This window comes from Adiantum capillus-veneris, chromosome 4 (assembly GCF_014529385.1).
Source record: "Adiantum capillus-veneris isolate H3 chromosome 4, ASM1452938v2, whole genome shotgun sequence".
In the NCBI taxonomy this organism is placed as follows: Eukaryota; Viridiplantae; Streptophyta; class Polypodiopsida; order Polypodiales; family Pteridaceae; genus Adiantum; species Adiantum capillus-veneris.
In genome coordinates, this window is record NC_140934.1 from 117820770 (window position 1) to 117836756 (window position 15987).

General features: G+C 42.4%; 1 protein-coding gene across 1 annotated transcript in view; it reads left to right on the top strand.

Moving 5' to 3' along the window:
- Nucleotides 1-592: 592 nt before the first annotated feature.
- LOC147459879 (uncharacterized) overlaps nt 593-15987 on the top strand; it is a 51442-nt gene continuing 36047 nt past the window's right edge. Inside the window, exon 1 of the mRNA XM_086509916.1 lies at nt 593-1778. Within this exon, the coding sequence (XP_086366042.1) occupies nt 987-1778 (792 nt within the window). The 5' untranslated portion in view covers nt 593-986. The remainder of the gene's footprint in view (nt 1779-15987) is intronic.

The following is a 15987-nucleotide window of genomic DNA, read 5'->3' on the forward strand; positions in this document are numbered from 1 at the left end:
AATCATTAGCAGTTTAAACCATTTCGATTGTCGAGTTTTAAGTATTTAAAGTGTTGACAGGATCTGTTGCCTTGTGATGTGCGTCTTGTCTCTCTTATTTCTCACAGCAAGCAGCCCGGTGCTGATCCGGCTCACGTAGCGAACCCATGTCCCTCGACACCGCATGGTTAGAGCATCTGTCTCTCAACAAGTAGATCATGAGTTCGGTTTGGATGACGGGCATTAACTGTGACTTTTTTTTTGGCTGCCCGTCCACTCGCCTTGACAGCCGTCGATCCCATCTCTCCCACTTCATTGAATACCCCATGCCACTTAGTGACCAGGGGGGACCAATGGATGGGGAGTAATGCACGGATTCCAGAGCAATCTCGGCCGTCCACACGAGCAAAACAAGTAGACATGGGCATAAAAAGTAAACATGGACGCTGTACCTACATGGGGCTATCAAGCAGGGATGCTGGCAAGAAAAAGGTTACGTGGAGGGGCAAGGATCTCTATGCTGGTAAAGTTGTACGCTGCATGAGGATTTTGGGGAGTGGGTTGCATCATTGGGGGGGGGGGGGAAAGGGCAAGAGTGGCTACGGTTGGGGGAGGCCCTTGATCTCTGTTTGCATTGTTGCGCACCTCTTGTGCAGGGGAGGGGAGCTCCGTGGAAGGTGGTCAGAAGCCTGCAGGCCTCAGAAAAGTGAGCCTCCTTCTGCAAACAACACAGAGGACAGACAGTCACACAACCTATCTTAGAGGTGCGTGAACTGAGGAGGAGCAGGGGGAGGATCTGCGTCAACAGGGTGGTGGGCAAGGGGAGGAAGGGTATGCACCTTAGTTTTGCAAATAGCACCTTACTCAAGGCTTGCTAGATATTGCAGAGGATTGCAATGCCGCTGCATAGGCCTGTTGGGGGAATGAAGAAGGGGGGCACACAAGGCAAACAGTTTCCAATATCTCTATAAGCAACTCGAAGCAACCCAAGGGTACATCCTCACGACATGTACTCTCCACCAGCCACACGAAGCAACCTGCGATTGTGTGACTTAAAAATGTCTGAGTCTTCAACCCATGTCCGGCCTTGTAAAAAGCCAAAGGGCCTTTTCAAGGAGGGCTTGATGGATGATGGGGAGGAGATGGACTCTTGGAAACCTGCTAGAAACTCTTCTGCTGAAGAGGAAGACAAGAATCCTGATGAAATTCATGGTGTAAGGGCCAACAATTGGGATGCACAAAAAGATAATTCTATTGTGAATGAAGGCGAAAATGGGAAAACGTTTCAAGCAAGCCATGCAAATATATTGCCATTGTCGGGTGTGGAGGTTTTTTTGTCGGATGGAAGGCTTGCACAACAATGCAAAGCCAGCAAGGAGTGTCCAAATCAAATCCATTTTGAGCTTGTTAGGTGGCGTATGGAGAGGCACCTCAAAAGAGAGTGTGGCTTGGATGTGCGGATCCCATTACGAAAAGCAGGCCCTACTTTGAATGCGCCAATGAGTTCAAGAGGCAAAGAACCCGAAACACGACAGGACAAGCATCAATGGGAAAAGAGCACGGAGGTAGGTTTTGTGAACAAAGAAAGAAAATGGCCGTTGAATGTGAAGAAGTCTGAGAAACTCCATCACTTGGGAGCGGAGGAGAAGCAGGATAAGTTGAATCCCGAGTTTAGAACAATGCCCCGGGATGAATTTGTCAACAAGATTATGGAGGAGCACATGAAAGCCTACCATTCCACCACCGAGAAACGCCTTCCCCGCATCCAAAAGCTAATGGACAAAGCCTATGAGAAGCATGTAAGGTGCTCTACAACTCTTTCTCCCGTTTTGCTATTTGGTTGCTTATTTCTTATGTTTATGTTTGCCTATTACTACTCCTTTTTTTGTGGTGGGCATAGCACCTCATTGTACTACGTTTTCCTTTTTAGTGGTAGGCTTCATTGTGGCTAAGTTTTCCTTGTATCTCTAGAGCTATCACAAAAACTTAATATGCAGGCCTTTGTATTTATGTATGCTTGTGTGTGTGCATGCATGTGGTGTGGTCGTGTGAGAGCAAATATTGGAACCTGGTTGTACACACACTACTGGGAAATTGGCGATGTTGTAGTGTTCATTGAATACAATGCATGATGGAACTTACGGTTATATCAACATGTGGATGATTATCATTAGTCTATACCTTGCACTTCCCTTTGAAGGTGAATCTAGGCATGTCCTAGATTCAGCTAGTTATATTTATTGGTGGTATAGCAAGCATTTAGGCTTCACATAGCAAAGTTTTCAATTGAGTTGCCAGATAATATTGTGTTAACTCTTTCTATCTTTTGTGGTGCACTTGCCGTATCAACTACCTCATTTTTGTGCCAACTTTACCTATTTCATGCTTCTTTTAGTGTTGGGCTCCATTGTGATGGAGTATGATTAGATCTATGACAAAAACTCGGCATGCAAATTTTTGTACTGATAATATGCTCGTGTGCATGTGTGTGTGTGTGTGTGTGTGTGCGCACGCATGCATGCCTTAGTGTGGGTTTGAGAGAGCATATACTGGAGCCTAGGCCCCTATCTACTTTGTGCATCATGCCGTTTCTCTTCAAAGTGCAAGCATAGGTGACTTCCTTCGAAGGATAATGATCGCTTTGCATTCATTAACCAAGTACTTGTCTATTCCTCCCATCTTGTGCATATCCTTCAATATATGCACTCTAAGAGATGACATTTTGGACCTAACGCTCACATAGATTTGTAGTTTCTTGCATAATAGGTGATTAAGAAAAGGTGATTGCATTTTGAGGGAAACCCTTGGTATTGCCGAGAAAGGCCCATTGTTTCATGCCTCCTCCCATCTTTGGCTATACCTTGCAATCAATCCACTCCAAGATACGACATTCTTGACATAAAGTTTGTAGATATGAGGTTAAAACTCAATAATAACATGTTGATTTACTGATGTTTCTTAGGGGACATTATTCTCATATGCAATTAAAAAACAAAATAGGTCAGTGGTAGTCTTCTTGGGCTATACTTGGCAGGAGAAAACAAAGGACTGCAAACACAAAGAATACATTGATATCAGTAAATGTTTCAAACTCCATGCTCTAGCCATAGAGTATGAAAGCTTGTTTCAATTGCAAAATTAGCATGTATGCATAGGAGGGGCATAACTAAGATGTGGCTTGCTTAATGCATGTCTTGGTATTAGCTTCGCATCAGTACCACTCTTGCATACTTTGATAAGTGCTCATCTTACAAAGGAACATATCTTACTTTCACATGCCATGTCTTGTTTATGTTGTTGCCATGCTTGTTTTGCACTATTGGCAACAACACCATGTAAGCCCTACCAACGGATGCTTGAGACCTACCATCAACTTCTTGCTTGGACGACAATATATATCCCTATTGAAATCAATCAAAACCTGCCAGTAGGGACCTCATGTCAATATAAGCAACTACAAATACTATTATTGCAATAAACTCCGTTAATTTGTTTTTGCCTTGATAGCCTTTCTTCTTTGGTTATGGTGCTTGCATAGTGTCAACGTGGAGATAGAAAGAGAGAGCACAAATTAGAGAGGATATATATAAAGGTGCACCTCTTCATTTTCTCAAATTCCATCCTCCTATGCACAATATAATAGGGCATGGGATTCCTGATACCCTCATCCCTGACACTCTCCCTCCCACTACCGAGATCGGAATGCGCTTAGGAATGATTGAGTCTCCATAACTATTTTCTCTCTTGAACTGAAGGTGGGCTTGGTCTTCTCACATTGAGGGCCCACTCACACTCTTCCAATGCCCTCCACTCTCCGTGCACCCTCAATCCCCTTCCTAGCCATAGCAAGATGCAGGCGTTGACTTCTTGCCTCCACACACAATTGGGTGAGAGATAAAAAAATGAACCCATATCAACACATGCAATTGTACTAAGAGCCCGCATACGCCCTCGTATGAATAAAGTGGCCTCCCTTGCAAATAGGAAGTGCAGCCCTTGATCGTTTGCTACCACTTCAGTATTAAAGAGAGCAAACTGAGAATGTGACCGGGTTTGTTGATGCAGCCTTTTCACTTGGTACATCTAACAACACTCGGTGCATGAGAAAGGAGTAGCTATATGTGAGCATAGATGACTTAGAGTAAGAGGGGTGGCGTTTGAATTGCGTGCCGTCTTGCAGTTCAAATTGCACCAGCATCTACTTGCCTTTCTTTACCTTCAAAATTTTGAGCCTTCAAGCAGGCACAAGAAGATGAAGGGTCTCTTAAATAGTAATGTTCCTTAAAGAATAAGATGAAAGGTCTCTTAAATAATAAATGAAGGTTATATAACATGAATTTACATTACTTCCAAAAAGGCTTTAGTTGTGCTATTTCACCAGGATCAAAATATTTAAGCTGGAGCTCTCTTAAAAACCCAAAAGGTCTCTCTCTCTCTCACTCTCACTCACACACACACACACACACACACATATTATGGTTCTTAGTCAATGTAATTGTTTTTGTATGGTATATTGTGAGTGCGTAGATGCGGTGATTGTGCGGAGAGTGAAAAATCATACCAAAAAAATTCCTCCAAACATGGCTGCAAATACACAAGCTCCACCTGTGCCCAAGTCTACCAAAAAATCCTCAAACCACAAGCTTAACACAAGCTGTAATTGCATCTTCAGCTCAGAATTTATACACTCAACTTCAAGCATCTCCCGTGCTTCCAAAAGTGCATCAAACTCGTACACAATGCGATAACAGAAAATCTGGAATTTCTGTATACAGTGAGTCTGAGCTGAATATCAGCAAAACGGTGAGGAATTTTCAAATCATTTCTCTGCAAAGTTGTAGACCACGTCGAAACGGATGGGCTCCGCGGACAGAATTCTCAAATCTACATTCTACAAGGAGAAAAACGAATCTCAAAACAATATTGTTGCGCACACAGTTTTTAGGGCAGCACCTTCACTTACACACAATCTTCCACACTCCTTTCTGAGCTTCTACAAGAGCATACATCATTCTCAATTGAGCTCACAAGCTCCCATTGCATTCTCAAAAAGCTTCCAAGCTTTCTTAATCTCTCCACCGTCGAGAGCGAGCGAGCTATCGCCTCAAAGCTCTCAAAGCCGTCGTGCTCTCCGCGGTCACCATAGCTCTGATACCAATTGTGAGTGCGCGGATGCGGTGTGTGTGCGGAGAGAGAGAGAGAGATAGATAGATAGATAGATAGTTCTATTATCGTCCTGGGAGGTCAAATATGACCTATGGGACCAAATGAACATGTCACGTGGTGTGAGTGGAGTTCATAAGTGACTCTCGATGCTCAAAAATGGCTGAAATGAGCGTCGCAATAGAGAGTCCACATCGTGGTTGGGAGAGGAAGGTATGTAGGGAGAGCTCATGGATGAATATATGGGGAAAAGAGGACCTAATGTGGTCAAAAGCTGAGCACTCAAGTAGTGTGTGGTACTCACTCTCTCGCACTTGACGAGGGCATAAGGTGCAAAGTCGATGACACTCCTCGCCAGTGCCCCAACGTCCTGTCTCGCAGCGTAGAGAATGGGAGCTAAGACGAATGGAGGCAATGGTGCGGATCGCACTCAACGGGATGGGCTCAAGGATGTAGGAATGGGTTCGGTTAGCTCGTTCCGAGAAGAAGAGAGATTTGTAGTTTGGGGCAACGTGTGTGGTGTAATGGCTGAAGCGAGAACCTCCGGATTTCTCCCAAGCCATGATACATTGGCGTTGTAAGAAGGCCTCATTAACTTGGGAGTCGATCGACGCATCCTTGACCAAGTGACATGCATCCCATCTTCCAAACCATTTCTTGATATCAAGCATCCACCCCGAACTTAGTATTTTGCTCTTGCATGTCTTTTGAACCTTTTGACTTGATTCATATGCGATTCTAGGAAGTCGATGCAAAGGGCTACGTTGTGTTTTACGCATGTACTCCACAACCCTTTCCATGCCCAAGACCTCAATGGGAAGCGATCCGGACTCAAGAAGTAAGAGCATGTAGGGTGTTTGTGTCTTGACTTGGAGAAAGTTGGTGAGAAAACGCTTTTGGACATTCTCAAACTCTTTCCAAGTGGACTTCCCGATGCTTCACCCCCACACCTCCACTCCATAAAGAAGCACCGGTGTCACCAATGTGTCAAAGAGGTACTTTTTGAGAGCCAACACTTGATCTCTCCTGCATTGCACATGTTCTCAAATGCATAATAAGCCCTCTTTCCGGCTTCCAAGCGACGCATTGCACAATCCTTCCATTTATGATTGGATGGAACCTCAAGGCCAAGGTACTTGAAGTGATCTACCACTTCAAGTTTCTCATTGTTGTATACAATGCATGGATTTTCATCATTGAGGGTCTTTACAAGCATAACCTTGGTTTTGGATCCATTCACGATTAGCCCGCTATGTAGGCAAAAGCGTTCCAAGACACTCATAAGCTTTTGTGCATCTTCTAACGTATGTGCCAAGAGCACTACATCATCTGGCATAAAGCAAATCAAGCATGATCACCCGCATTCCAATCTTAACCTCTTCTATGCCTTCTTGCTGCATAAAATCAAGAACCATGTATTCCAATTCATCAATGAGTAGCCCAAAGAGGGTTGGGGAAAGTGGGCATCCTTGTTTGACACCAATAGTGCTTGCAAAAAATTCTGAAATTCCATCTCCCATACGTAATCGACATATCACTTTTTGGTAGATGCGAAAGACTGCATGCATAAATTCTCTCGGCACTTGAAGGCTTTGCATACGTCTCCAAAGATTTCCTCGCGGTACCATGTCAAAAGCTTTCTTGAAATCCACAAAGCAACAATACAACTTTTTTCCTTTCAATCGAGACGCTTCCATAAGAACTCGAAGAGTGACAAGGTGATCAATAGTGCTATGATGCTTTCGAAAACCTGCTTGGCCAAGCGCACGTTTTCCATTCTTTTCAGCCCATTCACTTATCTTCATCTCCATGATACATCCAAATAACTTTGCCATCAAAGAACCAACCATTATAGTGCGATAGTTGTTCACATTGTTTACATCTCCTCCTTTGTGCAAAGGTTTGATCCAATTTGCACTCCAATCATGAGGCATGCCATACTGAAGTGCAAGGTTAAACATATCGCATATCCAATATCGTGTTTTCTTGCTTATCCATTTAATCATTTCAGCCTTGACACCTTGAAGGTCACCTGCCTTGCGAGTAGCAAGTTTCTCAAGCGCGCGGCATACATCTTCAATGGTAAAGAAGGGAGACATAAATGGAAGGGAGCTACAACCCTCCATCTTATCAACATTGGGTTGCTCATAGAGGTTCTTACAATGCATATACATATCCTCAAGAGTCAAGTCACCAAAGCTCTCAACGCGCTTGCCTTTTAGATTTTGCCAAAACTTGCCACATGCATGTGCTTTCTCTTGTGCTAAAAGAAGTTGTTTTTCGACTTCCCACCTTCTCCTCTTCTTTTGAACAAGTGCTTTGTATGTGTGTGAACATTCCAAGTAAACTTCCTTGTCTTTGATTACATCCAATCTTAGCAAGTGTTTTCGGGCTTGACTACATTCCATGTCAAACCATTTCTTCTTGGGGCTACTCATATGAACTGCTCATCACACCTTGAAATCTTTCAAGGTGAGATATATGTTAGGTAAAGGCGGTGTGCCTCACCGTGCTTTGCCCGTGTCTGCCGGCCAGTGTTTGGTTGCCCACATTTATCTCCTTATTCTTTATACATACAAAGAATAAGGAGCTCTCACTCACATTCTCACATGGTGCTCACACAGTGAGATCTGGGAGCTCCACCCCACATCCTGTGTCGTTCTCTCTCTCTCTCTCTCTCTCTCTCTCTCTCTCTCTCTAACCTAGCTCTACAGCATGTCCCCCCCTTGGCGAGGGCTACCATGTGGGGGGCGTTAGTCAATAGCCATGTCTTCCTCTCCTAATCTACGGCCATCGCTTGTGTAACTCTCTTGACCTTGTCAAGGAGTGTCTACACTTCGACATTTGAAGCTCTACCAAATGTGCTCCAGATGCACACCATGCTCTCCATGCGCTCCAGCTGCACACCAAGCTCTCCAAGCACTCAAGATCTATCACCTATGCCCCAGGGTGCTCGATGGCTCGCTTGAAAGAAATTCATATTAAATATTAAAGAAGCTTTCAATAAGTTCATTAGAAATAGAGGTCACACAGTGAATTTCTCAACCAAAAAGTGAAGGTAATGGAAACCAAGGCAAAGACGAAGACAAAGACATCACTACCAGAGACGCCCATGAGCACACGACCAAGTTTTTCCGCCATCGTAGTGGCCTCGAGCAAGGCTGACCACATTGGACAACTCCAAGAGGCCTTGGACCAAGTCATGGAAGAAAATTGTGACCTCAAGGCTCGCCTTAGAAAACTTGAGGCACGATTTGACTCGATGGTAGATCTCACCACTGACAAGGGGAAGAAAGTTGAAGCAAAGGCCCACTCGGCCACACACAACATCACGAAGGAGATTGACACTAAGATACAAGCGGTCTTACAAGAATGTCGGCTACAAGAACTTGGCCTCAAGGTCAGGATTGGTGGACTTCCCTCACCATGGTGAACTGATGGGGACACCCTTGAAGAAGCCATCTCCAATCTCAACAATATTCTTCAACCAGTTAAAATAAAGCTCAAATCCATCTCTTGGATCAACGACACACATAGGCAGGTGCCACATAAGCATTGTATCCTCAACTTCAAGGACAAAGACGAGTGGAATGCGATTAGCGCCTTCTCAAGGGATGAAATCTTTGGATCGCCGAAGAATTAACTATGAATCAATTGAAGGCTAAAACATGCAAGCTCAAGGAGATCATGAAGCATGCAAACAAGGCAAATGGGCAGTCTATCAAGGCGATAAAGCCATCATCCAAGAGTTTGGAACTCCCAAACCGGCCTCCCCCGCATCTGACTCCTCTTAGTTTTAGTTTTAGTTCTTTTCTTTCTTCCTAGCCAATGGACCCTCAGTCCTTAATTTGATATGACCTCATGCCTCGACTTAAAAGCAACATTGTAATGCTTTGTTTTTTGGTCCCATAGGTCATATGTGACCTCCATGGATGATAAGATTCTCTCTCTCTCTCTCTCTCATACACACACACACACACACACACACACACACACACACACACATGTGAAAAATTCTTGTGACTCTTCATCCTTGCTGGCAAGTGTTGGAGCCTCTTCACACCCCCCCCCCCCCCCCGACTCAATGCGCTTCATCATTTCCCTTTGCGCCTTGCCCAACAACCCCGTCTCTTCTCCTATGTGCATGATAGAGCGATATTCTGTTTTGATCTTGTGGAGCGCCTAAATTCTCTTCCTCTAAATAGAATGGATAGGTGGCTCAACACAGATAGGTGGGAGCAATATGTAGGAAACAACAATGTCGGTCTGAGGTGGAGGAACAGGTGAGAAAAAAAACAGATAAAGAAGCACACAACGTAGGGCTTAAATAACCCCCCTAACAAAAACCTTATGGTATCCTGGTATTGTAGTGGGCTCCATAGGCCAAGGACATGAGACACTCCAGGTTCAACCCATGATGCCTCTGTGGGAGAAGTAGAAGGGCCATGTGATAGATTATAAGGATCAACCGGCAGTTCAATTGCAGTTGCATGGCCAACGCTCACTTCAAAGGTAGATGTAGGCCAGGCAAAGCTGTTGTAGATTGGGGAGCGTAGAGACTACTCGTACTAACTAATGTGCGTGTTGACATGAAGAGATTCTCTTGCATAATTACTTATAACCCATCCCTCTAGAGAGTTTAGACTGCAATCTAGAATCCAATTTGCAATAAAGTATATTTTAAAAATATTTTACTTCAATTTTTAGTGAAATATAAACTAACAATAGAAGATTACAACTTTGGTCTCGCTTTTATATTCTATGGATGCACTTTGTTTTAACACTTAGTGAAAGAAACATGGAAGTGACCTAAAACCTTGCAAGGTCATTTGTGTCAAATCATAGAGTTTTTGTTATTACAATATTATATGAGAGATATAAAAACGGATAATTCTGATTTGTCATTGTGTTTAAAATGCCCCATAGATCTTAGAAAAGATTGTGGCATTCAGATGTTCCGAAAACGTTGAAAGTAGTTATCTAAATTTTTACAACTATTAGAATATGATAATTTTGACCACACCGTTGCGTTTGAAACACCCCAAAACCCTAAAAATGATTGCCCATATGCCTTGTTTTGACTTTCAAAAATGGGATTCGGGCCAAAAAAGGTCCTGAAACTGCCCCAAAGGTTCCCGCACCGGCATGAGATCCTTTCGGATAGTTTTCAAATGGATTTGCACAATTTTGGCCACATGGTTGCGTGCAGAATGGTTGAAAACCCTAGAAATGACTATCCATATGCGAGACCCTTTCGAGCGGTTTCCATATGAATTTTCACAATTTTGGCCATATGATTGCATTTCGAATGGCCAAAATCCCTAGAAACGACTATCCATACGCGATGGCATCGTGTATGGATAGTTGTTTCTAGGGTTTTTGGCCATTTCAGACGCAACCATGTGGCCAAAATTGTGAAAATCCATTTGGAAACTTCGCGAAACGGTTGTGTGCTAACATAGGACTCATTCGGGCAATTTCGAGACCTTTTTTGGCCCAAAACTCCATCTCTGGCTATTAGAACAAGGCATATGGGCAGTCATTTCTAGGATTTTTGGGCTTTTTAGATGCTACAGTGTAGTCAAAATTATCAAATTCTAATAGTTATAAAAATTAGATTGGTTTAAAGACTTTTGAAGATTTTTATTTCATTTTGAGGTCAAAATTCCATCTCTAAACTCATAATGAGATGTATGAATGTTTACTTCTAAAATTATGGGACGTTTTAAATACAATGGCTTTTCCTCATCTTCGCTTCAGAACCTTCATTGTTCACTTTCTTCTTTTCCTCTGTCAGCTTCTTTCGTCACTCCTCTTGCAATATCTGAACCTCTTCCATTGATCTTTGGGTCTATGTTATGGGTATCTTCTCAGTTGGTTGGCGTTTGATTCTCACCATGGGAATGGTGATATTGTCTTCTTCGTCTTACTCAACAATATATTGGAATTCAGATGGCATGTCTCTATTTTTTGACTTTATTCCCCGGTGAGCTCAATATCAAACTTTGTTGCTTTGCTATCCATGACTTTGGCTTTAGAGATTTGTCCCCTCGTTCTTCTTTTGGTTGAAGTTGAGGAAGAGCCCCCTACCTCTCTGATAGAATGCTTTGCTTTGTGTACTAAGGCTGGGACACTGCATGCATCAGCGGGTCTATCATTCCCAATGCCTAATAGGCGATCTTGTGACCTTGGTCATGTTGTGCCTCTTCCTTGTCGTTTCCTCGGCTTGTCTCTCGTCCTCCGCCTCTTTTGCTTTCCTTGCCTCTTCTTGGGCTTCTTTTAGCTTCAGGGCTTTTGCTTCTTGATACATTTTTTCTAAAGATTCTGTTGGATCTTCAGCCTCTTTTCTTGTGTGATGCTTTGTCCTTGGTTCCTTAAGTCCACTAGGCACCCATTTTTCTGGGTCCTTTCCTTGTGCTTGTCGACTGCGCTGGTAGGCATGTTTTTCTCTTTCAAAACGGGCTTGCTTTTGCACAGGCTCTTCTTGGTGTGCAGCCAAGGATTTTCTCTTCATCTCCTCTCTTCGTGCTCTCTTCTCCTCATTATATGAGCTTTCACTGCTATGTCTTTCCGGCGAGCTTTCAGTCGACTCTTCATCATATTTGTAAGGTCTTTTGGTTGATCTTGTAGCTTGAGGAGATGGTTGTGCTGCCAGTATCCAAGTGTTTTGGTCTGGGGCAGGTGGCGTTTGCCGGCTATGCCAATGGCATGGTACACAATCCTTGTCAAGACTTTTGGTGCACCCAGGTACGTAATCTTTCCTTCTTTATTTGTGCCTTTCAGAGTGGTCAAGACATATTGGGCGTGGTCTACTGGTTGCCTGGTTGTTGACTTGAGGACTTGCGTGAAAGCGGTGGCAACCGCATGATTTGGCATGGTATACCTTGGTGGCCTTTTAGCCAGGCAGTGGAAGTACTGGTGGTATAACTTGGCTGGCTCTTCTACCTGCTTGTGAATTAGATCTGCACAGGTGGCTCGGCGGTTTCTTTAGTAAAAGTACCCGCCCCTGTCCCTTGCCATCATTGTCATTCCTTCTGTGGGCAGTTTGAGTGCTTCTGCCACTATTTCTTTGGTTATTACCACTTCGACTTTATTTCCCTACGGGTCAGAAATTTGGGCAGTTCCATCTTCTTTAATCGTGGATAAAAGCTCGTAAGCTTTTTGGAAATCCACACCGCACGGCTCTTGTTCATAGAAATCTCTGAGTCCTAACCTGCGGTTGGCTTCTTTGGTCTCAAGCTTCATGGAGACATCATATACTTCTTTCGGTAGGAGTTGCAACTCTACATGATGTCCCTCCTCACTCTTGAATCTATCGGTGAACACTGTGGTGTGATGCTCTTCTAGCTGTTCTTTGGAAAGATAGTCTGCCTTGGCGGCTTTGCTAAATCTGGATCCAGTTGGTATGCGGGAAGTCCCTGCAACTTTTCCTTCTGGTTCAGCTTCTTCTTGGCCTTCTCTGCTGCTTGCATGGCTCCTGTTCAGTGAATAGAGTGTCAAAGTTAGCAGATTTGTCGGATTGTCCTCTGAAATGTCCTTTAGTATGAAATGCTAACAATTTTGGTCTAATTTTCTTCAAATCAATTTTTGAACAAGCATAGATGCATAAAAACATGCAAGGAACAAAATTGCAAGGTCCAACAAAATTATGCAACCAAAGTAAATAATTGCGATTATTTATAGCTGAGTATTTTTTTCAACATTTTGCAAACTTGGCATCACACGCTTGAAGTATATACCAAATACATACTCTGAGTGAAATATGGGCTCATTTGGATGCATAGGGTGAAAATGGTACCAGATTTTGGCTTTAGGTCTCTGAAACAATAGATATAGTGGAAATTTGAGATTTTGAGCTCCAAATTGGTTCAAACTTGGCTAGTGGGCTTACACATCATGTAATTTGGATGTATGATGGCAAAATATCAAAATTCCCTCATTTTGGCTAGAAAGTAAATAATCGCGATTATTAACATTTCTACCAATTTCAACATTTTTTGGTACAATTTGGTTTTAGGCATTGTATAGACTCTGTGTATGAGATATAACGTGATTTGGATCAAAAAATGTTGTCCATAACCCAAAAATTGACTTGCAAAGACTTCTTTGTATTTTTCTGGCAATTTTCCAAGTTATAGGTGCTCATTTTGGCTCATAATTGATTTTTGGCATGTCATAGGCGTGTACACATGATAGGTGAGATGATGATACAATTTCCTAGCAAAAATAGTGCAAAAGTAAATAATCATGATTATTTACTACAAAGCTTACAAATTTTGACCTAGACACATTCTATACACCTAAAACAAGTCCTAAATTGAATTTGGTCAAGTTTGGTCTTGCCAGCATCACTTTGTGCTTTGTCGACTCTGAAATCACCGATTTCTATGACTACACTGCCTGTTGAGTTGGTTAATCAATTTTGAGGCTTTGGACTTGTCCGCAACATAGTCGTGAAATTCTGGCTCATTTGGAGTCAGTTTGATCCCGTATGTCTAATTTGACGCTTTTTGTAGCTTTCGAGCGGTTTTCTGCTTTTTGAGGGCTTTGCTTGATTGATTTCACCAAACCAATCATATACATTGTATATGAACTGCGTAGGCAAGCTGTCTGTGGAGTTAAATCGGAATTATGGCATTTGTCAAAAACCTAGCTTTTCTATTGGGGACCCCCTCCACCCTTGCCGAATAATCAATTGATGATATAGAAAGGTTCTATTATGTTAGGGCATGCTGCAATTCAAATCCCATTTGGTTTGGTCGATTTGACAGGCCGCTATGGTCAATTTTTGGTCATAGGTCTTCGTGCCCTTCTCGATTTCTAGGGTTTTTTCTAGGGGTTTAGACTAGCTACCGGCTGTAAAAAATGGATCATTGACGAGTAAAGAACTTACCCCTCATGTCTCGTGTGAGACGGTGCTGAAAACGGATAATTGTAGACTCCGGAATAGACGCGTGAAAGAGGTCGAAAAGCTCTCTCTGCAAAGGCCACAAGTGGAAATGAGGTGGTTTTAGTCTACCTCGGATATCTATACCTAGACTTTCCAATTATCCCCAAATTCCCTCGTTAGTCCGACTAGGCCGTGAAATCTACGTTAGACTCAAAATTTTCCTGGATCGGATTCCTGTAGCTCATTCTGCAAGAATTTTGCAAAAGTAGGCCTGGCCACTTAATTTAGGCTTCCTGCTTCCATCTTTTGATTTCATTGAAAATTTTTGTGCTTGTCCGCCTTGTTTTTCTGATCACCATCATGTCTTCCGTTTTTCCATCTGAGCTTTCTTGCTATTAATTATTAATTTTTGACATGTTTATAAAAAAATCAAAGAAAAAAACAAAATGCTCTAAAAAAGTAAAGTGAAAATCCAATAATTAAGAAAACCCATTGAAAAACACAGATTTATTGTTTTTTGTTGGATTTTTTATTTTTAAGTCTTATTATCAATAAAAATAATGAAAAATACCCAAAAGGACTATTTTTTGATGAATTTCTAATAGTATATACACTATTTACACTCATCGGGAAGTTATTATCAGTGAAATTTTTCTTGATGATAAATTATAAGGGTATTTTTAGGTAATTTTGCAAAAAATCACACGTTAACATCGAACTTTTTTCTCCTTCTTCAAACATTGCCCTTAATTATTTAGTATTTAGTGTCCTTCCACCCCTCCTAGATGGCGTACTCTGGGATGACTGTGTGCATGGGTTGAACAATCGTGTTTATGCATAGCCGTGGTTGGCTCTACCATGCCGCTAAAGATCAATGCAATTCAAACCACTATGTTGTACAAGAGCTGAGTCTTGAGTAATTAACTCAAGGATTTTTGATGTCGAGGTTTGTTGCTGATGTCTTCCAAAGAGCAAATCTTGTAGCTTGTGTGCTCTCTGTTTGATTGTACCATCAGGATGCTTCAGCATGCTGGTTGCTTGAACTGTTGGTAGCACTTTTGACTGTTGTCGAGCTTTTTCTCGCCATTGGTAGCTCGGTTTGCTTGTTGGTGTATGGTGTGGTGGAGTCTTTTGAGACTTCACTCGCCATTGCTTGATTGGTTTTACGGTTTGTGGAGAAGATAAGTGCTCCTTTTTCTTCCAAACCACTTTCATGTTAGGTTCCTTGCTAGGAGATGCTCATCTCTGTGTTTTTACCCTTGGACCTTTCTCTTGTTTTATTGGTGAAGTTTTAGGCACCCAGATTTGAATCAGTATATCCTTGAGTTGTGCTTTTGGCACCCAAATTTACATGACTCCTTGCATGCTACTTGTAGCATTTACTTGTCAAGGGGATGTAGAAGATTGATTACTTCGTGGCTTGGTCTTCTGATTGCTTCCTTTCCATTCTTCCTTGCTTGGTGCAATTGGAACAATGAGTTGCCCGCCTTTAGGTGATAGCTTTAGCTGATTTGTATCCCAATCTGGTACTGCTTTATATGTCCACATCCAGGGAATTCCAAGAATCATCGTCTCATTCATGTGTTCATCTGGTAAGCATACAAACTGATGAGGACATGAACATCCATGTACTATCACGTTCAAGTTGACTACTTCCAATGTTGGGGTTGGGTTCTTGTTGCATCCTTTGATTGTCGCTATTCCTGCTGTCAATGCTTGACTTGCTGCCTTCTTGTACGTGGAATAACTGACTGCATTTACTCTAGCTCATGTGTCGATCAAAGCATTGGTGCTATGATTTTGAGTTGTACTTTGATGAGTAGGTCCATTCCATCTAACCAGTCATCATCTGTTGAAACTGCATCTTTAGGTAATTCCCATTGTTGGTCATCTATTTTCAGAGTGTTGATGGGAATCAGTATCTGTTGATTCATGACAGTAGCTTTTCGCTTAAG